This window comes from Coregonus lavaretus (assembly GCF_964263955.1).
Source record: "Coregonus lavaretus genome assembly, chromosome: 34".
Classification (NCBI taxonomy): domain Eukaryota; kingdom Metazoa; phylum Chordata; class Actinopteri; order Salmoniformes; family Salmonidae; genus Coregonus; species Coregonus lavaretus.
The window spans coordinates 27,881,511-27,905,110 of NC_140021.1; the positions used below are offsets into that span (position 1 = coordinate 27,881,511).

The 23,600-nt window shown below is 42.0% G+C and overlaps 1 protein-coding gene across 1 annotated transcript in view; it reads right to left on the reverse strand.

Annotated features, from left to right (window-relative positions):
- Positions 1 to 253: 253 nt before the first annotated feature.
- The window catches only part of LOC311109170 (coagulation factor XIII A chain-like), a gene marked incomplete at its 5' end in the record, with an annotated part of 108,747 nt that continues 85,400 nt past the window's right edge, over positions 254 to 23,600 (reverse strand). Inside the window, 8 exons of the mRNA XM_084152003.1 lie at positions 254 to 514; positions 635 to 771; positions 1,257 to 1,417; positions 1,864 to 2,153; positions 2,933 to 3,099; positions 3,278 to 3,366; positions 16,979 to 17,088; positions 19,340 to 19,487. Of these exons, the coding sequence (XP_084008129.1) occupies positions 373 to 514; positions 635 to 771; positions 1,257 to 1,417; positions 1,864 to 2,153; positions 2,933 to 3,099; positions 3,278 to 3,366; positions 16,979 to 17,088; positions 19,340 to 19,487 (1,244 nt within the window). The 3' untranslated portion in view covers positions 254 to 372. The remainder of the gene's footprint in view (positions 515 to 634; positions 772 to 1,256; positions 1,418 to 1,863; positions 2,154 to 2,932; positions 3,100 to 3,277; positions 3,367 to 16,978; positions 17,089 to 19,339; positions 19,488 to 23,600) is intronic.

The window sequence follows — 23,600 nt, forward strand, 5'->3', positions numbered from 1 at the left end:
ATGTTAAAAGCACTGTTTGTGTGTATCCTAACGACTCAATTTTGTTTGCAGGGCATCATCTGTGAAATCTCATTTGAAAAATATTCACGTGAAAGGTCATGTGATCACATGTAAAATACACATGTGAAACTTCAGCGTTCCAAAAACACATGGCTTCACATCATTTCACAGGTGGACATTTCACCTGTGAAATCATGTTTTTTTTCCGTAAGGGATATGTTATTTGCTTGCCCTCGCACTCTCATAGGCTAGGTGGAATTTCTTATTCACCAATCAAATCCTTTCAGATCTACACAAGAGCCTCTATTCGTGCATGGTTCTCCGGTCGATGGCAGGTGATTAGCAGGTGGGAGCGGCTTCCCTGCGCAATGATCAGGCCTGGATGCAGATGGCCCAATTGCCTTGGACATTCCCAAGGACCGAGCAGTCCAGGACAGCATAGATCATTGTTTTCACAGACCTCGTAGGGACACATGACTCCATCCAGGAGATGGAGGCGCCGGTAGCGATCTCACTACAAACACACACACACACACACACACACACACACACACACAGATTGGCATACTAAATATACTAATGGAAGTATGAGCATCATCATGATGTGAGATCTTGGAGTTGTAAATCCTGTTACCTGTACAACTTTTCCCGGTATGACATGAAATTAGGCCCTTGCATGGCCATCCTCACGTCACGCAGGCTGAATGGGAACGGGTTGGTGAACTCCACCTTGACAAATACCTCCTGGTTCACTTGCGCTGGTCCACTCATCTGTTCAAATAGAGATAGTCCATTCACAACAATCTATGGTGATATAAGAAATTATAATCATCTAGGGATAATCAACTCTCCTGCGTTGGCTGCATGGATGGTTTTTGGAATGGCTGCTTGATCAAAGGCGAGGAGAGATGCAGCACTCCAGCAGCACAAATAAGGCTTCAATTGGGTACACTACTAATTTACATTAGCTCTTGGGGAAAAACTAAATATATTTCAGATATACTTTTACAGAACACTTGAAGGGATAGTTCACCCAAATTACAAAATGACATTTTTTCTTTCCATGTCAGCAGTCTATGGAAAAACATAAGAGAGCAATCCATGATTTGGTTTTGTTTACCTGGCCACTGTCACCAAATTACTGCTGACAAGGTAAGGAAACCAAAAGGTATTTTTCTTATTTGGGCGAACTATCCCTTTAAGGGAATAAGGAAATACATCCTAATAAAGGGGACTAATGGAACTTCCAGACCCACCGAAAAGAGCAGCTCGGGGCCTTCCAGGTTCACTATCTGCATGGCCGTCATGTCCTGGTTGTTCTCCATGCTCTTGGCCGTCACCACGAAGCGCAGATTGGACAAGCAACCCAGCTGGGGCATGTACTTCTGGGCCAGTACGACCACCTCTACCCTCGACGCTGTTGGTTACACGGAGACAGAGTTTTGACAATGAAACAAATTCAATCAACAACAGGAGTACATTTTTGGCAGCACATAACTTTTAGAATAATTACCTGATAATTAATATTTTGATAATTTGGGATTCACCGTTGTTTACCATTTGGTACCAGGTTGTTACCTGTAAAGTCTTTTGATGTAAGTACTAGAGAGTATCCCATCATTACCTCACAATATCTTACAATACAATACATACACACATACCTGCTGTAACAGGACGGTACCGTAAAGCTGTAAAAGGACTGTAAAGCATTTTCTATTAGCAGTTGAGGATTTTATTTCAGAGGAGTGGTCTGAAAGCTTTGCAGGACTATCGTACAAAGTTGTGATACATGGAGACATTCTCAAGCCCAAAAAGACATACAGTACAGTACGTATGTAAAGGGTCACCCCAGTTTCCACTCACTCTCCATGGGGTTCAGAGTGATGTCAAAGCTCTCCTGCTTGAACTGAGCTCTTTGGATGTTGGTGTAGTACACCGTGGAGCCCACCAGGAAGCCATGGATGGTGCGTGTGTCTTCACTAAGGTTCCTGAAGACCACAGCCATCTGGAAGTCATGGCCAATCATCACCGGCTCCACTGGTGTCTCCAGCGTCATCTCCACGTTAGCCTGTGGGATCTCCTGCTCGTCGTCGTCTTGCATACGTAGCTTGTTGGTTCTCTCTGCTTTCTTCATGGTCTCTTTATCCTTATCGCTGCCTGTGCGTGTGTGGGGAGATGGAGGGGAATAGAGTTAACATGGGACTGGTGGTCTAGAGTGGTCTAGTGATCTAAACCGCTCTCTTCGGAACACATATATCGCTGCAGCAACGGTTTGAATCCGGCCCACTGCTATTTTATCTTTTCTCTCTCTCTATCAAATACAATAGACAAAAAAATAAGAGAGGAGTGGGACTGCCCCACTCCTTAAAAAAACAACCATGGGACTGATATGAAACTCATTGGCAATTTTATTTCACCTATAGGAAAATATATACTGTATAGCCCAGGACCTCCACAGCCCAGGACCTCCACATCCGGCTTCTTCTGAGACCAGCCACCCTGACAGCTGATGAAACTGAGGAGTATTTCTGTCTGTAATAAAGCCCTTTTGTGGGGAAAAACTCATTCTGATTGGCTGGGCCTGGCTCCCCAGTGGGTGGGCCTGGCTCCCAAATGGGTGGACCTATGCCCTCCCAGGCCCACCCATGGCTGCACCACTGCCCAGGCATTTGGAATCCATAGATTAGGACCTAATACATTTATTTCAATTGACAAATGTCCTTATATGAACTGTAACTCAGTAAAATCGTTCAAATAGTTCCATGTTGGGTTTACATTTTTGCTAAGTAATTTGAAAAGCAGTAATAGCAAAGTCATTTCTATACTTCATTCTTGTTGCATTAGTTTCATGAGACATTTTACAAACTGCCAATAACAAACTTTAAACGTGCAGTTGCACCCTTGCCAGCCTACTCCATTGTCCAGGTGCCACATACCTTCTGGGTATTTGTACGTCTCTGTAATGTCCATTGGCTCATAATTGTTTCCACCAATGGACTTCGTCACGACTTTCCTGCCGACATAGGTTGTGTCCACGCTTAGTAACTCAGTTTTCCCAGTTTGTGGATTTAGCTTGTATTTGTGAACGTCGCTATTCACCTGAGGTTAAAATAAATAGATACATGCGAATATTAAGACTGATTTTAATTAAATAAAATGCATTGCAAGTAATAAAGCTTAACTGTGTTATGCTTCATAGTGGCATAGATTGACAATGAAGGTATTCAACAAAGTGTTACTGGTCAAGCATAAAGAAGATGTATTATTATTGTTTTACCTCAGCAAACACAAACGGGGCATCAAATTGATAGCTGAGCATTCCTTCCTTGATGGCTTTGACAGAGCAAGGTCCACAGCGGTAATATCCTGCAAAAACAATATCAACAACCCATGACCCTGTCTGTTTGACTTTTAAAGGGATAGTACACTTTTTTTTTTTATAATAGCTTATTTTCTACTTCCCTAGGGAGCTGTTGTTTCATCCAACCCGTTTTGATATGTCGTTAGCTGGTTATTTAGCATTGTCTAGCATATATTGGCTAGCATTTTTTCAGAATATAGAAATGCTATTGGAAACAGATTGTATTAGTTATCAGGGCATTGCTACATTCTCCAAAAATGCTAGCCAGGAGAATCTGGATGTTGTTAAATAACTTAGCGATCATTTTCAATCAATGCTTTTCAGAGCCATTTTCTTCATTTTATTAATTTTAAGTGGCGCAGTGGTCTAAGGCACTGCATCGCAGTGCTAGCTGTGTCACTAGAGATCCTGGTTCGAATCCAGGCTCTGTCGCCGCCGGCCGCGACCGGGAGACTCATGGGCGGCGCACAATTCGTCCAGGGTAGGGGAGGGAATGGCCGGCAGGGATGTAGCTCAGTTGATAGAGCATGGCGTTTGCAACGCCAGGGTTGTGGGTTCGATTCCCACAGGGGGCCAGTATTAAAAAAATATGTATTCACTAACTGTAAGTCGCTCTGGATAAGAGCGTCTGCTAAATGACTAAAATGTAAATGTAAATGTCATAGTTGACGTGTAGCTATGATGAAAATTACAGGCCTCTCATCTTTTTAAGTGGGAGAACTTGCACAATTGGTGGCTGATTAAATACTTTTTTCCCCCACTGTAATTCCCAATTTCTTCTAAAATAAGTTGAAATTGAAAAAAATCTTTGGTGAAATGACATAGACAAAATTATTACCATCCAAGAGCTAATACCTGGTTGCACAGCCTTTGGCCAAGATAACTGTCAACAAACGCTTCTTGTAGCCATCAATGAGCTTGCTGCACCCCCCCCCAAAAAAAAATCCTCAGCTGCAAACTGCTCCAATTCCGCAATATTTTAGGGATGTCTTCCACCAAGTGCTGTTTTCAGTTCTCGCCATAGCTTTTCGATGGGATTCAGATCTGGACTCAATACTGTCCACTCCAAAATAGTCTGTATTTTCTTCTTGAACCATTCCTGGGTGCTTTCTGATGTGTGTTTTGGGTCGTTGTCCTGCTGGATGACCCCCAACCTTCGACGGAGACTCCTTTTCTGGACACTGATGACTCACAAAGGTCTCTAGCAAACAGATGCGATGCTGTAATTCTGATTTATAATTACCATATTTATCTGCAATCTGTAGGGCTGATCATTTTAGTTATCATTTTGCATAGCAATGCACCATAATCAGTTTTTTCCCCAACATTCACAATCCCTGCAGCCCATAGACACGTTTTTCCTTTTCATGACTCATCTTTCACTGGGTCTGAAGCAGAGGGATCTGGCCCACAGATTCAACATCCACCAGCAGACTGTGAGCTGCATTGTGACAACATGGGGCAACTTTCTTAACACATTTCTTTGTTTCAGCCCTATATGGAGGCTCTGTCAGTGACAAGGAGATCCTGAAGCAGTCCGACATCGTTTCTCTGCTGAAACCAGGGATGGCCATAATGGTGGACAAAGGTTTCCTTGTGGACGACTGTGTGCCCTGCAAGGCCTTTTGATCAGCTTTCCTCTGAAAGAGAGCGCAGATGCCAGCAGCAGAAGTCAGGGAGACGCAATACATCTCGGCTGATGGTCCCCGTGTAGCGGCTGATTCGTAGATTGAAGGAGCACAAGCTGTTTGACACCGTCATCCCTCTCTCCATCGCTGGGAGCATCAACCAGCTCTACACCGTTGCCTACCTCCTCATTAACTACCAGAATGGGCCCCTGGTCAAAGGACTAGTGAAGCTGTCAATTTCAATACTATTAGACTGGTAACTGATTTCCCTGTTTGTGTTTCTGCTTCAGTTTATGTTCATTGTTGAAAGTCTATAGCCTGTGTTTAACAGCTACATTCAGAACCTCTCTTGAATATAAATTCCATTATGTAGGCCTGCACTCTACGATTTTGTCCAGTGTTCTCACTAACAAACCAACATGTTTCCCCAAAACATTTGACATCACTATCATTTTAACTACATTGTTGGATTCAGGGGGATAAAACAGTTATCAACTGTTTTCATAATCTAAAGCCTTATAATTCATAACATCAGGAAACATCTGCTGAAATAATCACAGATATGGTGAAGATGTACAAAGGGTGTTTTAGCTTGTAAGATAAAAAATCATTAGAGAGAAACAACAAGAAGGCACAACGGACATTTGTAATTAATATTTCAACAAGTCATCTCTGGAAAAAAGTTATATATTTATTTAAATGTAAATTATACATTTGCATACATTTCACAGAGGAGATCGTTAGGCATCTCTGCAAGTAAGAGTAAAAAAAGAAATGGTTAACCTTCTCTCTGATTGCTTCCCAAACTTGCCGATCTCTGTGGATGCGCTGGATCAGCATGTCCTCCTGGGCATACACCACAAAAATAACACCACTCCAACCCTGAGATCAGCATCTGACCTTGCACCTGCCAGTGGTTTGCATGCTGGTGTACCATTCTGGGCCTTGAGGTAAGGGCAGACCACGTAGCTCTTGACATTTGGGCACTCTCTCTCAAATGATGGACGCTTTGTGGGGTCATAGATGAGCCCATCAGGAGATGCCCCAAGCCAAGGGGCATCTGGGTGGATAAGAAATCCTCAGGGGTAATAGTTGACATTCTGGAAAAAACGGTATTCCTCCACAGCAGAAGAGTCCATCTCCAGACCTCTCTTCATCTCTGCAGACAGATAAGTTCCCCTGAGGATTCTGTCAGCCAGGTGTTCTGCAGAACTCTGCACCCTCACATGGCAGACCTCTCTGAAGCGGGAGGAGGTTATCCGTGGCTTGCGAAGGTGATGCCACTCCAGCGATAAGCTCTGCTCTCTCGTAGCACTCAACTTTGTGGGTCGTTTCCAGTGTAGTTGCCAGCCCATGTGTAGGAATTCATGCTCACTATGGACAAACGACTACACAGCTGGGTCAAGGCTGTAACCATCAAATGGCAGAGGTTGTGAAGGGGGGGCATCTTCATTGTGAAGTGATGTTGCAAGTTGTTGTAGCAGGCTGCTGGTATGCCAAGATGTTCCCTGCCTGGATGTCAGAATCCACTAAATGGGACCTCAGTGGACATGTCCATTGTAGTGACCAAAGGGGCTGTAGCGTTGACGAAGTCCCTGTACACCTCTGCCACTTGGAGGACAGAGAAGTCAGAACCCCCACCCCCCTATAAATGGTATTCCTGTGATAAAGACAAATAAATTATGTCAGTCATAGGGCCTGTAGCAACTGATAATGTAATAAAATGCCAATATTGTAATAGCTGCTAATAATGTAATAACTTTTGCATTTATAATGTAATAAATGCTGATAATATAATAAATTGCCAATAATGTAATAAATATGCTGAACGCATAACGTAATACCGTTTCTGCGTATAATTAATAATGATTACATTGTGTTATTATAAAATGATGAAGTGGCAACAACAACAAATATTCATGAATAGTGTAATAACTTTAACCAATAATGTAATATTCACATTTTTTTCCATGCATATCAAGTGTCATGCTTCAGTAATAGCTTATGACACACCAAACCACATTCCTGAATCCTAGCACTAAACCTGACTATAGCAGTAATATCAAGACTTTCAAATGACACAATTGACCCGCCAATAAGTACTGTGCAGTTTGCGAATGATTCGTTCTCTGTGAACAACTATTTTTACTGACTCGAGAGTCACAATTCGTTTTTCTGAATGACTTGTTTATTTTAGTCGTTTGTTTGACCTGCTAGTGCTGGCCGCAATGAGTCCTACAGCAGGATTAATACACGCTCCTCCGGCTCAGCGGCTCCAGAGATGTGCTCCGAACACCAACTGTCTGTCATTTGCTAGCAGGGAAATAGATAATGAGCATAGAGAAGAAAAATACATGTTTAGAACTGATAATTGATCGCATGGTGGAAGAATGACTGCAATTAATTGATTATTGAACGTTATGATGGACACAGCTTTGTAGAACAAAAACATACACAGTTCGAGTTCGTGAACGACCGTTTTACCAACTTGCCTATCCTATGTAACCACTCGATTCTTGACTGATACGCATACACAGGACCATCGGGTTCAGGCGAGTGCCCCGTTTATTGTCTGGCTGGCAATAAAGCACGCAACGTAGGTGTTCAAGTTAGAATCAGACGATTATGAATTTACATTCCTCCAGCTCCATCTTCGCCATAATCCGAAATGAAAGGGCAAACATGGCTATAATAACACAATGTGATCCTATAGTTTTACATAATTTAAAAGAGTAGAACCCATTTTTTTCTTTTAGGGAGAGATTGAAATGTATACAATAGTTACCTGGAGGAAAATGGGGGAGTGTCATGCTTTTTCAATTTCAGTCAGGGGGAGGGTTTAGTATAAATTTTTGTATTTAGTCCAGGGGAGGGTCATGTCATTTGTAATCAATGAAATGTCATATTTCTCAGGGTTTGAGAATGAGTTGCTTATTATAGTATCTCATGTGTGCCTGATGCTGCCCATCATCTCTGATTCTCTGCTGGGCGCACAATATCAAGTGCATCTAGAGTGGTCTCAATAAAATGATCCATAGCCTATACTATAGGCCAGGGATCATCAACTACATAAATGTGTTGGCCGAATCAAAATAATTTGTAGACTGCAAATTGACCGCAAGAAGCCCAAGCAGATATAATATTTGACTAAGACATAATAATTTCAAACCTTGCTTACATTTGTATATGATCACGTGTCTCTCTATTATATGTGGAGTTAATTGGGTACAAATTTCCCAAATGAAAATCACTGGGAGCTGATATCCTGGTATTTTAAAAATGTTTTATGTACAACAATGAAAGTGCCAAATAAAACCACCCGCGGGCCACCAGTTGGGTAACCCTGCTATAGGCTATAGGCCCAAGTTATACAAAGAGCATGCTCGGAGAAGCACAGGGCAAAGTTATATTTCTAAGAAAATGTACTTCTTTCCTGAGTTTTTGCGCTGCTGGGATGGTGTATATAAAACTGCAGTACACACTGCAATGGATAGGCGTTCCCAACCATGAGCCCAGGTCAGCCCTGCTCTTGCTGATGTTAACCCTTTTGTGCTGCCTAACCAATGACTGCTGTGTACTTCAGGAGGTGAGTCAATTTGTTTAAAAAATGCAATATCTGTGTGCACGGACTGGGCCTACGGATCTCCTGTTGATTGAGTTTGAGAAGGAGAGCATGAAGATGAAAAGGAGGACTGAAGGTAAGCTTGCTATTGCTATAATTGATTTTAATAAAAAACAATATGTTTCGTTGCCCCTGATGAAGCTATTTATCAGAGTTATTGACCTCACAATAAGTCATTTTCGAGAAATTTACATAACTTACATTACTTTGTAGCGGTAGCCGCGGAGATGTACAGCACATGGGTGCAGAAAGTAGGCTAATTCGAGAAGGCCTAATTCATTTAAACAGTTTTAATTTTAATTTGACTTTAGGCTACTAACAACAAGAAGCCTATTTCTTCCTATTCAAGAAATAAGAGGTAGGCCTACCCGTTTGACAGATGGAATTATAGTCTACTATCCATAGATTTTGTCAGCCAATTCTTTCAGTCACCATTAGCGTTGAATATTTTCCCAGTACACATGTTCCATCCCAAGAATAATTCACTTTTCTGCCAGGTAACCCAGTATTTCCCACCAAAACTGGAAGTGTCATTCAAAAGCTTAGAAATATGTCTGGATTTGATTAGAGCTTTGATCGGCATGAAAATTCAAGCCTGGTGCTACCTGAACCTGATGAGCCATATATTAAATACATTTTATGAGCCCTACATTAAAGATATTCTATGAGCCCAAGCCCCAAAAAAGCCCAAATGATTGTGCTGTTATCCAATGCATAACCCATGATATATAGGCTACCGCACATTACGCATGACAGAAAAACACAAAAGCCCATAGATGTAGCTATGTTCTCTTGGGTAAATAAATGAAAGAAGCTCCAGTAATATTTTTGAGTGTGGACTGTATCACTGGACTGTATTGTTTTATACTGTATTATATGGACTGTAATTATGCACCTCGCGCAAACCATGAAGCTGGGATAGAACATGCCATACTAGTGCAGGACATGCGGCCTACAAAGTTACAATTATAGGCTAGTGAATTTGATTTTAATTTTGAAATATAATAGGGCCTATTTTACATTTGTATAAGTAGTAGGCTGACGCGTATATACAGTACCGTTCATAATATTTCCCCTAATGTTATTAGCCTACCTCCTTTTTCTCTCTCTATTGTTGCTTCATTCCTTTCTCGCTTTCAACAGTTAATTTAAATACATTTTGATGTCCTTATCATCATCATTCTAATGACATGCTTGAATAATATAGGACTAGAATAAGATGCAGATGGCTTTCACTCCTCTTCAGGAAGATTGAAACATCATGGTCTGAATAAATAACTGCTATAGTCTACCGCAATTGCGCATTCTCTGTTCTTTCAAACTACCCGTGGGTTCTATGGGCTGCTGTATTTAACATTCAGCAAACAAGAGTTTGCATCCCTCTTCAAATAGTCTATTAGTATAAGAAATGCTAAAGAAAAATGTCCAGCAAGCTATTCTAGTTTAGCTTTTCCTGGGACTCCAAGAGCTAAGGAGCATTTTTTAAGGAGAGAGGCCAGCTGAGCACAGGTGCATATTGCGCAAGAGACAGAGGCTATAAGTCATTAGCCTATTATGCATAACTGCGCTCCATACTGAGATGAGCGGTCTGTCCGCATCCTGAGCGTTGATGATTGATCATGCAGATAGCTGAGAAAAGGCCTTAGAGAAGCCAGATTTAGACATTGCATATAATTTAACAGTTCCATTTCATGTCATGCTGTTCATAGAAATAATGTATTATAATTTACCAGTTTCTTAGAGTTATTTATTCCTGGAAAAGGGAGTGGGTTTGGGTGGGAATTTTCGGTAAATCTTGTTAACCCGGTTCCCGCTATTCAACCCTGGTCACCATGCACCCCTTAAATATCTCAGTGTCAGTGAAGAGCTTGGTGTGTTAAGTTAAAACAAGGGCTCGAATTGGGGGGTATCTGAGGGTATTGTGGCTATTGTTAAATAAAATGCTAAAAGCATAGGCCTACCCCTTGTTATCTTAAGATTAAAACATAAAAAAATTGACCTGATTATATAAAGCGGTCTATAACGACACTTTAGTCCGCAATGCTTTATGTTAGAAACAAACTGTAAAATACCGGGGAAATACGTGACCGATGCATATGGTATATCTTTGGTTTGTCTCTATGATATTCAGATGCTGCACTACAACCTTCTATATGAGACAAAAAATTCGACTTTACTTGGGACAAACAACAATTTATTTTGTTTTATTGGCTGGGTGGAATTGTCGCCATCTTGCTTTTACCTATCCCTTTTGGATCTACACAAGGGTCTAGAGTGTAGGGACCACTAGGGATTGTTTCTGGATTGGCATAAGCTCATGTAGCTCTTGTAACTGAGGCATATTGGCTACACAATCAAATGTATTTATTTAATTGTAAAGCAGTTGTCAAAGACTAGCTCAGGTTATGATAAATGCTCAACATTTTACCTCACTCAGCCAGTCTCTTTGGGTCTTGCTGACAGGACCACTATCCTGTTAACAGGGCCTGGCTTCACACCCTAGGAATACCAAGGGGCACTAAGAACAACACATTCACATCACTCATTTATATTATTCATATTAGCTTTCGATAACCATCCACAAAGCCTTACCATTGTTCTTGGCTTGTGCCACCTCTGGTCACTTTCAGTGCAACTATGGACAGGGGGAACCGCACCAATCCAAAGTTGTGAGTAGTGGGCTGTCTGGTAGAGCAGTTCAACTGTGTGGTTGCACAAAGTAGTCCCAGCAACACAGGAACAGTGGGCCAGGATGACAGGGAGTGAGTCCTTTAACACAATCTGTGAAGATAATGAAAGGATAAAACAATAATTATTTCAATAACAGTGCTGTTCAAATGTAAGTCAAGAACAATAGAAACAGAATGACAACACAAAGAAAAATATCCTCAAACTAGTTTCTGGGGAGCCTATCCTAAATTCACAAGTCAATTATTTTGAATATGACCGTTAAACTGTACTATGTTGACAACACTAGAATCCATTTCCAAGTAGCCTCACCATTATTTTAAGACACTTATGAATCCACAGGAACTTGTTTATAACAACCAGAAAAGTAAAGCTTTGTGCTTACTCTGTTCATCCTACTCTCAAACTGTGTGGCTTTTCAGATTTCCTCATTGACCTGTAACAAGTCGCCCTCACGCTGATCTCTATTGTCACCTGATCTTTATTGGAAACTGAGAAATACAAATAAATAGAACTTATCCTTTTAGAAAAAAATTCTGCTCATCAATATCAAAATCAAGGGGAACTGACCTAATAACAAATGGGTAGTTTTAACCCATCTAGATAGATAACTAAGAATATGATCTAAAGTATAGCTAGCAAGATAAATTGAAAACGTTAGTCAAGCTGAGAGACTGAAAGCTTGCAGCTAGCTAGCTAGTTGAGAATACTCACCCTCGTAGTTGTCGATGTAACTCGATATGTACATCCATTCTCTTTTTACGTTTTTGAAGCAACAGCTGATGCTCTCACGATACGGAACATTGTTCACCGTAATACGGGGGAGGTCTTGAAGGCAACGGGTGTAGATAGACATTTCGTGTTTACTGTGTTTTGACAGCTGTCAGTACAGAAGATCGCGTCAGGTGGTACACAGGAAGTCGCTGGGCTGATGGAGCTTAAAAGTGGAAGTGGGCGTGCATCAATGGAATTAGATTTTCATAATTGCAAGCTAGGATTGATTGTTTGGTTAGCCAAGATAGCAAGTGTGTTTGTTTGGTTACCAAGGCAACTACTCATGTAGCTACACTATATAGTGAACTTGCTAGCTACTTAAGAGGATGTTGAACACATTTCAATTATAGCCTTGGTATAAGAGGGATAATCAACTTGGGACTCATAACGCAACTCTGTGGAAGGTTAGTTCCACTCTGCTAATGCGTCGTGGAACACACCTTCCACGTCGTTCATTATTTTCCATAGAACGCATAGCCCCTAGTTGATACTCTGAGATGATATTCAAGAAATAATAAGGAATTCCCCTTGACCACGCCCACAAATTGGGGAAAACAAACATTCCTTCCAATTGACCCCCATTTTAAAAAAGCAAACTTTGCCATCTATTTTTTTTGTTATACAGAAACAACAAAATATGACGATGTGGTGAATGTTGGACGGAGTCAGGCGCAGGAGTAAAATAACTGGATTCAGATGTATTCCTTCCAGACATACAATGCGCCTACAACGGCAATCGAAACAGGTACAGGGGAAACAATCCTCCCTGACCAAACAGAGTCTCAGAAAATACAATACATTTAATGACACAGGGGAAAATCAACACTAGCTAAATAAATGAGAGAGAATCTCAACCGAGCTACTCTCCTCCCACATAGAACAATCACTCACAAAGACAAGGGGGCAGAGGGAACACTTATACACAGACTAATTAGGGGATGAGCAACAGGTGTGTGTGATTGACAAGACAAGACAAGTGGAGTGATGAGAATGGGAGCGGCAGTAGGTAGTAAACCGGTGAAAACGAACGCCGAAACCTGCCCGAACAAGGAGGGTAGGCAGCCTCGGCGGAAGTCGTGACAGACGAAATGCTGCTGTGTTGTTCAATGTACATGTAACCAGGCCAAAAATCCCGACCTGTGGTTCCCAATGGTCCCAGGTAGGGATATAGAAGAGAAGAGCCCTGTGGCTTCAGGCTATTTGGCATGGGAGAGTTGGAAATGTGGGGAGCTGTGTGTGGAAAATATTTATTCACAGGTAAGACATTTAACTTGATTAGTATAGTCCATTTGTAACTCCACTCACTACTTGTAGCTGTATAGTCCGTTTGTTTGTGTTGTTGGTCTTGGCAAGCTTAACTAGTCTCTCAAATTGCTGCTAGCACCGCTATTAAAAGGGGCATGAGGGAAGCCCTACAATATTACATTTTTTCTAAGTAGTGACAACGCCCAATGTTGAAAAGTAATCTTTAGACATGTTGTGCTTTTCTTAAAGGTAGTTTTGTAATTGACTAAAACAAGCAGACAACAAGAAAATTGCGTTTGAAAAAAGTGAAGTTTTTGTTGTGAGCCAATTGGGTAACCACAGGTTGTTTTCCCCACAGGCGGGTAGGGCAGCAACGTTCTATCTAATACTGACTGGGACTATTACATAATGCTCATTCAGGAGCTAACATGGCTGCCATTTTAAATGTTGTAGTGCTATGTGAATGCATCATAATGCAGAAACCTCAATGTCCCAACTCTCTAAACATGTGGCTCTGGATATAGCGTGAAGTGTGTAGGATATCTTATTTTGCAACAAAACACATTCTAAAGCACATCTACAGTAAATGTTTTAAAAGTATGAGAACAGCCATAATTCATAAACATAGAAAGGGCCCAAGAGCATTCATTTCAGATGAATAAATGCAAATGTGAAAACATTTGCGTTTATCACATTTTGGAATCAAAACCTTCACATACAGTGGGGTCCATAAATATTGGTACCCTTGATAAAGATGAGCAAAAAAGACTGTATAAAATAAATGATTCTAATACAAACACTGAGCTACTGTATATTGTATAAAAAATATATACTGCTCAAAAAAATAAAGGGAACACTTAAACAACACAATGTAACTCCAAGTCAATCACACTTCTGTGAAATCAAACTGTCCACTTAGCAAGCAACACTGATTGACAATACATTTCACATGCTGTTGTGCAAATGGAATAGACAACAGGTGGAAATTATAGGCAATTAGCAAGACACCCCCAATAAAGGACTGGTTTTGCAGGTGGTGACCACAGACCACTTCTCAATTCCTATGCTTCCTGGCTGATGTTTTGGTCACTTTTGAATGCTGGCGGTTATTTCACTCTAGTGGTAGCATGAGACGGAGTCTACAACCCACACAAGTGGCTCAGGTAGTGCAGCTCATCCAGGATGGCAAATCAATGCGAGCTGTGGCAAGAAGGTTTGCTGTGTCTGTCAGCGTAGTGTCCAGAGCATGGGGGCGCTACCAGGAGACAGGCCAGTACATCAGGAGACGTGGAGGAGGCCGTAGGAGGGCAACAACCCAGCAGCAGGACTGCTACCTCCGCCTTTGTGCAAGGAGGAGCAGGAGGAGCACTGCCAGAGCCCTGCAAAATGACCTCCAGCAAGCCACAAATATGCATGTGTCTGCTCAAACGGTCAGAAACAGACTCCATGAGGGTGGTATGAGGGCCCGACGTCCACAGGTGGGGATTGTGCTTACAGCCCAACACCGTGCAGGACGTTTGGCATTTGCCAGAGAACACCAAGATTGGCAAATTCGCCACTGGCACCCTGTGCTCTTCACAGATGAGAGCAGGTTCACACTGAGCACGTGACAGACGTGACAGAGTCTGGAGACGCCGTGGAGAACGTTCTGCTGCCTGCAACATCCTCCAGCATGACCGGTTTGGCGGTGGGTCAGTCATGGTGTGGGGTGGCATTTCTTTGGGGGGCTGCACAGCCCTTCATGTGCTCGCCAGAGGTAGCCTGACTGCCATTAGGTACCGAGATGAGATCCTCAGACCCCTTGTGAGACCATATACTGGTGCGGTTGGCCCTGGGTTCCTCCTACTGCAAGACAATGCTAGACCTCATGTGGCTGGAGTGTGTCAGCAGTTCCTGCAAGAGGAAGGCATTGATGCTATGGACCGCCCGTTCCCCAGACCTGAATCCAATTGAGCACATCTGGGACATCATGTCTCGCTCCATCCACCAACGCCACGTTGCACCACAGACGGGCGGATGCTTTAGTCCAGGTCTGGGAGGAGATCCCTCAGGAGACCATCCGCCACTTCATCAGGAGCATGCCCAGGCATTGTAGGGAGGTCATTTACATTTTACATTTTAGTCATTTAGCAGACGCTCTTATCCAGAGCGACTTACAGTTAGTGAGTGCATAATTTTATTTTATTTTATTTTGCATACTGGCCCCCCGTGGGAATCGAACCCACAACCCTGGCGTTGCTCTACAAACTGAGCTACATCCCTGCCGGCCATTCCCTCCCCTACCCTGGATGACGCTGGGCCAATTGTGCACCGCCCTATGGGTCTCCCGGTCACGGCCGGCTACGACAGAGCCTGGATTCGAACCAGGATCTAGTGGCACAGCTAGCACTGCAATGCAGTGCCTTAGACCACTGCGCCACTCGGGAACGAGGAGGCCACACACACTACTGAGCCTCATTTTGACTTGTTTTAAGGACATTACATCAAAGTTGGATCAGCCTGTAGTGTGGTTTTCCACTTTAATTTTGAGGGTGACTCCAAATCCAGATCTCCATGGGTTGATACATTTGATATCCATTGATAATTTTTGTGTGATTTTGTTGTCAGCACATTCAACTATGTAAAGAAAAGTATTTAATAAGATTATTTCATTCATTCAGATCTAGGATGTGTTGTTTAAGTGTTCCTTTTATTTTTTTGAGCAGTGTATATAAATTTGATTATACTAATACAATTGCTCATGTCATATGACCATACAGTAGCACCACATGGAGTTTAATAAACAGCATTGGCACATGGATTGGAACCAGTGCTGTGGTCAGCGGACATGAAAATGAGGCTCTTTGGCCACGCACACCAGGTTTGGTGTTGAAAAACAGAAGCATATGTAGAAAAGTGCCTCATACATATGGTAAAATAAGGTGGTGGATCTTTGATGTTTTGGGACTATTTTGCTTCCACTGGTCCTGGGGCCTTTGTTTAGGTCAATTGCATCATGAACTTTACCAAGTAACAGGACATTTTAGGCAAAAACCTGGTTGCTTCTGCCACAAGGCTGACACTTCGCCGCAAGTGGATCTTCCAGCAAGATAATAATCCCAAGCACTAATCAAAATCCACAAAGAAATGGTTAATTGAGCACAAAATCAACCTGTGGTTTGAATTGAAGAGGGCAGTCCATAAGCGCAGATGAAAGATATCAAAGATCTGGAGAGATTCTTTATGGAGGAATGGTGGTCTAAGATCACTCCCAACGTGTTTGTTCTCCAATCTCATAAAACATTGAAAGGCTTAGTGTCGTTATCCTTGCAAGGGGAGGGTGCTAGAGTATTGAAAACAGGAGTGGCAATAATTTTGACCCCTATCTTTTTTAGATTGTTTTGTATTACTTGTTAAACAAAATATTTTTCGCTGAGCAATTGTATTAGTATAAAAAAACAATTTATTTTTTTGCATACAATATAGCTCAGTATTTGTATTATTTATTTAGCCTAGTGGTTATCAAGGGTGCAAATTATTATGGAACACACTGTATCTTAAAATGGTAGTGTTTTCATTAATTTGATTATGCAATTTTGAAGCCCATTCTAAGCCTGCAAAATGTGTATACAGAAGTGAAAATTAGGTCTCCCTCTCCCATCATCCTATTTTCTCTCTTACCATCACTGGTTTCCTGGGGGGTTGCATCCACCACCTGCCAGCCACCTAAGTCCTGGTCTGCGGGGAGGTCAGATCTGGACAGGTAAGCCTCGTTCCAGCAATGGTAGTTCCTGTGGAGACAATGTACACCTCTCACAAACACTATCTGGCATCCTGCACCACTCAGAAACACTTGCTGGCTTCCTGCACCACTCATGAACTTACTTACATTAACTTACTACATTCGCACACACTGTGTGTATGTATGTATGTATGTATGTGTGTGTGTGTGTGTGTATGTATATGTGTATATATATATATATATATATATATATATATATATATATATATATATATATATATATATATACAGTGAGGGAAAAAAGTATTTGATCCCCTGCTGATTTTGTACGTTTGCCCACTGACAAAGAAATGATCAGTCTATAATTTTAATGGCAGGTTTATTTGAACAGTGAGAGACAGAATAACAACAAAATAATCCAGAAAAACGCATGTCAAAAATATTATACATTGATTTGTTTTTTCATGAGGGAAATAAGTATTTGACCCCATCTCAGTCAGAAAGATTTCTGGCTCCCAGGTGTCTTTTATACAGGTAACGAGCTGAGATTAGGAGCACACTCTTAAAGGGAGTGCTCCTAATCTCAGTTTTTGTTACCTGTATAAAATACACCTGTCCACAGAAGCAATCAATCAATCAGATTCCAAACTCTCCACCATGGCCAAGACCAACGAGCTCTCCAAGGATGTCAAGGACAAGATTGTAGACCTACACAAGGCTGGAATGGGCTACAAGACCATCGCCAAGCAGCTTGGTGAGAAGGTGACAACAGTTGGTGCGACTATTCGCAAATGGAAAAAACCCAAAAGAACTGTCAATCTCCCTCGACCTGGGGCTCCATGCAAGATCTCACCTCGTGGAGTTGCAATGATCATGAGAATGGTGAGGAATCAGCCCAGAACTACACGGGAGGATCTTGTCAATGATCTCAAGGCAGCTGGGACCAAAGTCACCAAGAAAACAATTGGTAACACACTACGCTGTGAAAGACTGAAATTCTGCAGCGCCCGCAAGGTCCCCCTGCTCAAAAAAGCACATATACATGCCCGTCTGAAGTTTGCCAATGAACATCTGAATGATTCAGAGGAGAACTGGGTGAAAGTGTTGTGGTCAGATGAGACCAAAATGGAGCTCTTTGGCATCAACTCAACTCGCCGTGTTTGGAGGAGGAGGAATGCTGCCTATGACCCCAAGAACACCATCCCCACCGTCAAACATGGAGGTGGAAACATTATGCTTTGGGGGTGTTTTTCTGCTAAGGGGACAGGACAACTTCACCGCATCAAAGGGACGATGGACGGGGCCATGTACTGTCAAATCTTGGGTGAGAACTTCCTTCCCTCAGCCAGGGCATTGAAAATGGGTCGTGGATGGGTATTCCAGCATGACAATGACCCAAAACACACGGCCAAGGCAACAAAGGAGTGGCTCAAGAAGAAGCACATTAAGGTCCTGGAGTGGCCTAGCCAGTCTCCAGACCTTAATCCCATAGAAAATCTGTGGAGGGAGCTGAAGGTTCGAGTTGCCAAACGTCAGCCTCGAAACCTTAATGACTTGGAGAAGATCTGCAAAGAGGAGTGGGACAAAATCCCTCCTGAGATGTGTGCAAACCTGGTGGCCAACTACAAGAAACGTCTGACCTCTGTGATTGCCAACAAGGGTTTTGCCACCAAGTACTAAGTCATGTTTTGCAGAGGGGTCAAATACTTATTTCCCTCATTAAAATGCAAATCAATTTATAACATTTTTTACATGCGTTTTTCTGGATTTTTTTGTTGTTATTCTGTCTCTCACTGTTCAAATAAACCTACCATTAAATTGATAGACTGATCATTTCTTTGTCAGTGGGCAAACTTACAAAATCAGTAGGGGATCAAATACTTTTTTCCCTCACTGTATTATTATTATATTTTTTCTGTTGTATTTTTGACTATGTTTTGTTTACCCCATATGTAACTCTGTGTTGTTGTTTTTTATCGCACTGCTTTGCTTTATCTAGGCCAGGTCGCAGTAGTAAATGAGAACTTGTTCTCAACTGTCTTACCTGATTAAATAAAGGTGAAATAAAAAATGAACATGAAATGAACACTATCTGGCATCCTGCACAACCATTTTCTTTTTGGAGCACGACCCAGTGATATAAAGATAACAGGGACATGTAGTCCATTTCACCCCCCACCACGCTATGACTAAACTGTTATTACAGTACGTAGAGTGAAATAAATATTGAAGATATAGAAACCTACGTTCTGGGATTTAATTTTCATTCAATACAAATGGATAAGCAGAAATATAACTACCAGATTGAGTCCCTGGTAAGGCGCTCGTTCAGTTCAAGTTGATTTCCCACAGAGTTGAAGATGAGATCCGTGATTATGTTCCCTGTGTTGTCGTGGGCGGAGTTGAAGTTGCTGACCACCCTGGCAGGGATGCCCAGACACCGCAGGACTGGGGCAGGGTAAGGGACACCGTTAAAGAGGCAACACTTCAAAATAAGCACAAATTAATTAACATGCAGTCGTTAACAGGAATACATGTTTAACTAATACATTGAATGTATTCAATCAATTGATTAGAGTGGATTTATGGACATAACATTCAGAAGTGTTTGATTTGCACAGCAGCGGGCCTTGTGAGGAAACTGCTTCCTATTTTTTTCTGTCAGTGGGAAATGGGCTTTGGGGTTTGTTCACCTTAATTACACATTTTCCACATCTTATGCATACCTAGAAAGTGGCCTATGGGCCAGACTAGTCAGAAAACCGAGATTTGTATATCGAGCTATGGCTTAGCATTAGCATCTATGGCAGTGGCTGTTGGTGCCGTTTTAAGATGAGGTAGGATTATTTAGTTTTTTATGAGCATGGCCTTATTTCTATTACAGCATATTGGATGACTGTCATTCATATTCCATTCACCAAGCTCAATGTAACATCCATAGGTTTAGGCTACTACATGATACAAAAATTGTCCCTGTACCCATCATGAAGTTCCTACAACCTAACCTATGAATGAAAGTTTACAAAATAGGTGCACAGGTCGAGAGAATTTTGAGTAATCAAGGTGACCGTCAGTTACACATTCAATACCGCCTTGCACTCTTGCCTGCATCTAGCTGATCTAGGGTGTAATCATTAGTCCAACAGTTGCAAATGAGTTTCTATTGGACAAATATTTCGTTCCGATTTCTTACGTTTAAGAAACATTTTAACAGAATCGTCGGAATGAATACACCAGTTATCACAAGCAAACAGTTCACTTTCATAGCAGCAACATAAAAACAGCAAGCTTTGCTTTTTGTATACATAATTCCTTCTCGCAACTATCTATTCGCTCTCCTCCTCTTACCTTTCCCCTTCCTTTGTGGATTTCAGTGCACAACACATCAGCTGTCTGTGACCAGGCAAAAATAACTTTCCAAGCCAAACCATATCATGACCGCTAACGGTTACACAGCCTACATACTGTAGTTGTCATAGTCAACTAGAACTAATAGAACTAACGCATTAGTCAATCCGTTACAATCATGCAGTACAGTGTACAGTCAGAAAGCAGTTTAGCAGTTACACCAGTGGAAATAAATTAATAAAACATCAAGGTTACCTTGACTTGGAATTGTTCCAGTGTTGGATAGCCATAGCCAGCTAGCTAACATAGCATCCCTCTCTGTTTAAGCCAGGTGTATGAGTAGGCTAAACTAGCTAGCCGCATTTGCTAGCTAAGGGAAAGTAAAGAAGATACAACCAAATATAGCTAGCTCTCTCTCTCTCTTGGTTCTTCTTAATGTTGGAAGAAATGTATTTGTTCAAAAATGTTAGCAATGCAGTGCTAGCTAGCTGTAGCTTATGCTTTTAGTTCTAGATTAATTCTCTGATCCTTTGATTTGGTGGACAACATGTCAGTTCATGATGCAACACCTCTGATAGGTTGGAGGACGTCCTCCAGAAGTTGTCATTATTACTGTGTAAGTCTATGGAGGGGGATGAGAACCATGAGCCTCCTAGATTTTGTATTGAAGTCAATGTACCCAGAGGAGGACAGAAGCTAGCTGTGCCATGGTGCTACCCTACAGAGTGCTGCTGAGGCTACTGTAGACCTTCATTGCAAAACAGTGTTGTAATCAATTATTTGGTGATGTGAATATATTTAGTATAGTTCTATCTAAAAATGATAACTTTTTTTAAAAATGTTTCACTATATATATAAAAAAAAATGTAATTCACTGAGGAGGATGGTCCTCCCTTTCCTCCTCTGAGGAGCCTCCACTGATTTATGGATGCAAAACAATGGGAATGGTAGGACTCCTGTTAGCATGTTCTAATCTAGATAGCACAGATGCTAATCATCTCAAAATAACTCATATCCCTAAGGGACTGACTCTTAGAAAACAAATGGCCTCTATAGGATGAAAACATATATCATAATTGGATGAATCTCCACCCCCCTGAGATAATACTTGATGGAAGCATCTTTGGCAGATTTTAAAGCTCTGAATTATTTTCATTAACATTCAACCAATTCTTAGTTCAACTTTGCAACACTTAGGGCAACATATATCCATAGTTTGTCAAAATTGATCAAGCACAGCAGATTTGGTAGGGGATCATTAATGGACAGCAATATATAAACATTGTCTCTGATGTTTTAAGCAGATTTAAATCTGGACTTAGACTAGACACTCAGGAACACTCAACACCTCTTGGAAATTCATTCTGGTGTGTCTTTTGCATAAAACAATTTTAATTGTCCCACAGAGAAGTAAAACCCTATGCCAGGGGTTAGGTTTTCAGAAGACTGAGGTGGGTTTTCCTCTAACTTCTTATCTGGGCTTTGCTCCTTTATATTTATTTTGATCCTAACAAGCTACAAACATACTAAGTAAATATTTATGTTTACATTTTAGTCATATAAATGCATCTCATCAATCTACACACAATACCCCATAATGACAAAGCATAATTACAGCCTCGAGTCTTCTTGGGTATGACGCTACAAACATGGCACAACTGTATTTGGGGAGTTTCTACCATTCTTCTTTGCAGATCCTCTCAAGCTCTGTCAGGTTGAATGGGGAGCGTCGCTGCACAGCTATTTTCAGGTCTCTCCAGAGATGTTCGATCGGGTTTAAGTCCAGGCTCTGGCTGGGCCATTCAAGGACATTCAGAGACTTGTCCCGAAGCCACTCCTGCGTTGTCTTGGCTGTGAGCTTAGGGTCGTTGTCCTGTTGGAAGATGAACCTTCACCACCCAGTCTGAGGTCCTGAGCACTCTGGAGCAGGTTTTCATCAAGGATCTCTCCTTACTTTGCTTCGTTCATCTTTCCATCAATCCTGACTAGTCTCCCTGTCCCTGCCGCTAAAAAACATCCCCACAGCATGATGCTGCCACTACCATACTTCACCGTAGGGATGGTATTGGCCAGGTGATGAGCGGTGCCTGGTTTCCTCCAGACGTGACGCTTGGCATTCAGGCCAAATAGTTCAATCTTGGTTTCATCAGACCAGAGAACCTTTTCTAATGGGCTGAGAGTCCTTTAGGTGCCTTTTGGCAAACTCCAAGCGGGCTGTCATGTGCCTTTTTACTGAGCAGTGGCTTCCGTCTGGCCACTCTACCATAAAGGCATGATTGCTGGAGTGCTGCAGAGATGGTTATCCTTCTGGAGGGTTCGCCCATCTCCACAGAGGAACTCTGGAGCTCTGTCAGAGTGACCATCGGGTTCTTGGTCACCTCCCTGACCAAGGCCCTACTCCCCTGACTTCTCAGTTTGGCCGGGCGGCCAGCTCTAGGAAGAGTCTTGGTGGTTCCAAACTCCTTCCATTTAAGAATGATGGAGGCCACTGTGTTCTTGGGGACCTTCAATGCTGCAGATATGTTTTGGTACCCTTCCCCAGATTTGTGCCTTGACACAATCCTGTCTCGGAGCTCTACGGACAATTCCTTCAACCTCATGGCTTGGTTTTTGCTCTGAGATGCACTTTCAACTGTGGGACCTTATATAGACACGTGTGTGCCTTTTCCAAATCATGTCCAATCAATTGAATTTACCACAGGTGGACTCCAATCAAGTTGTAGAAACATCTCAAGGAGGATCAATGGAAACCGGATGCACCTGAGCTCAATTTCGAGTCTCATAGCAAAGGGTGTGAACCCACTCCAGAGTGCTCAGGACCTCAGACTGAGGCGACGGTTCACCTTCCAACAGGACCACAACCCTAAGCACACAGTCAAGACAACGCGGAAGTGGCTTCAGGACAAGTCTCTGTATGTCCTTGAGTGACCCAGCCAGAGCCCGGATTGAGCCCGGACTTGAACCTGATCGAACATCTCTGGAGAAACCTGAAAATAGCTGTGCAGCGACACTCCCCATCCAATCTGACAGAGCTTGAGAGGATCTGCAGAGAAAAATGGGAGAAATTCCCCAAATACTGATGTGCCAAGCTTGTAGCATCATACCCAAGAAGACTCTATGCTGTAAACGCTGCCAAAGGTGCTTCAACTAAGTACTGAGTAAAGGGTCTGAATACTTATGTAAATGTGATATTTCAATGTTTTTATATTTTTT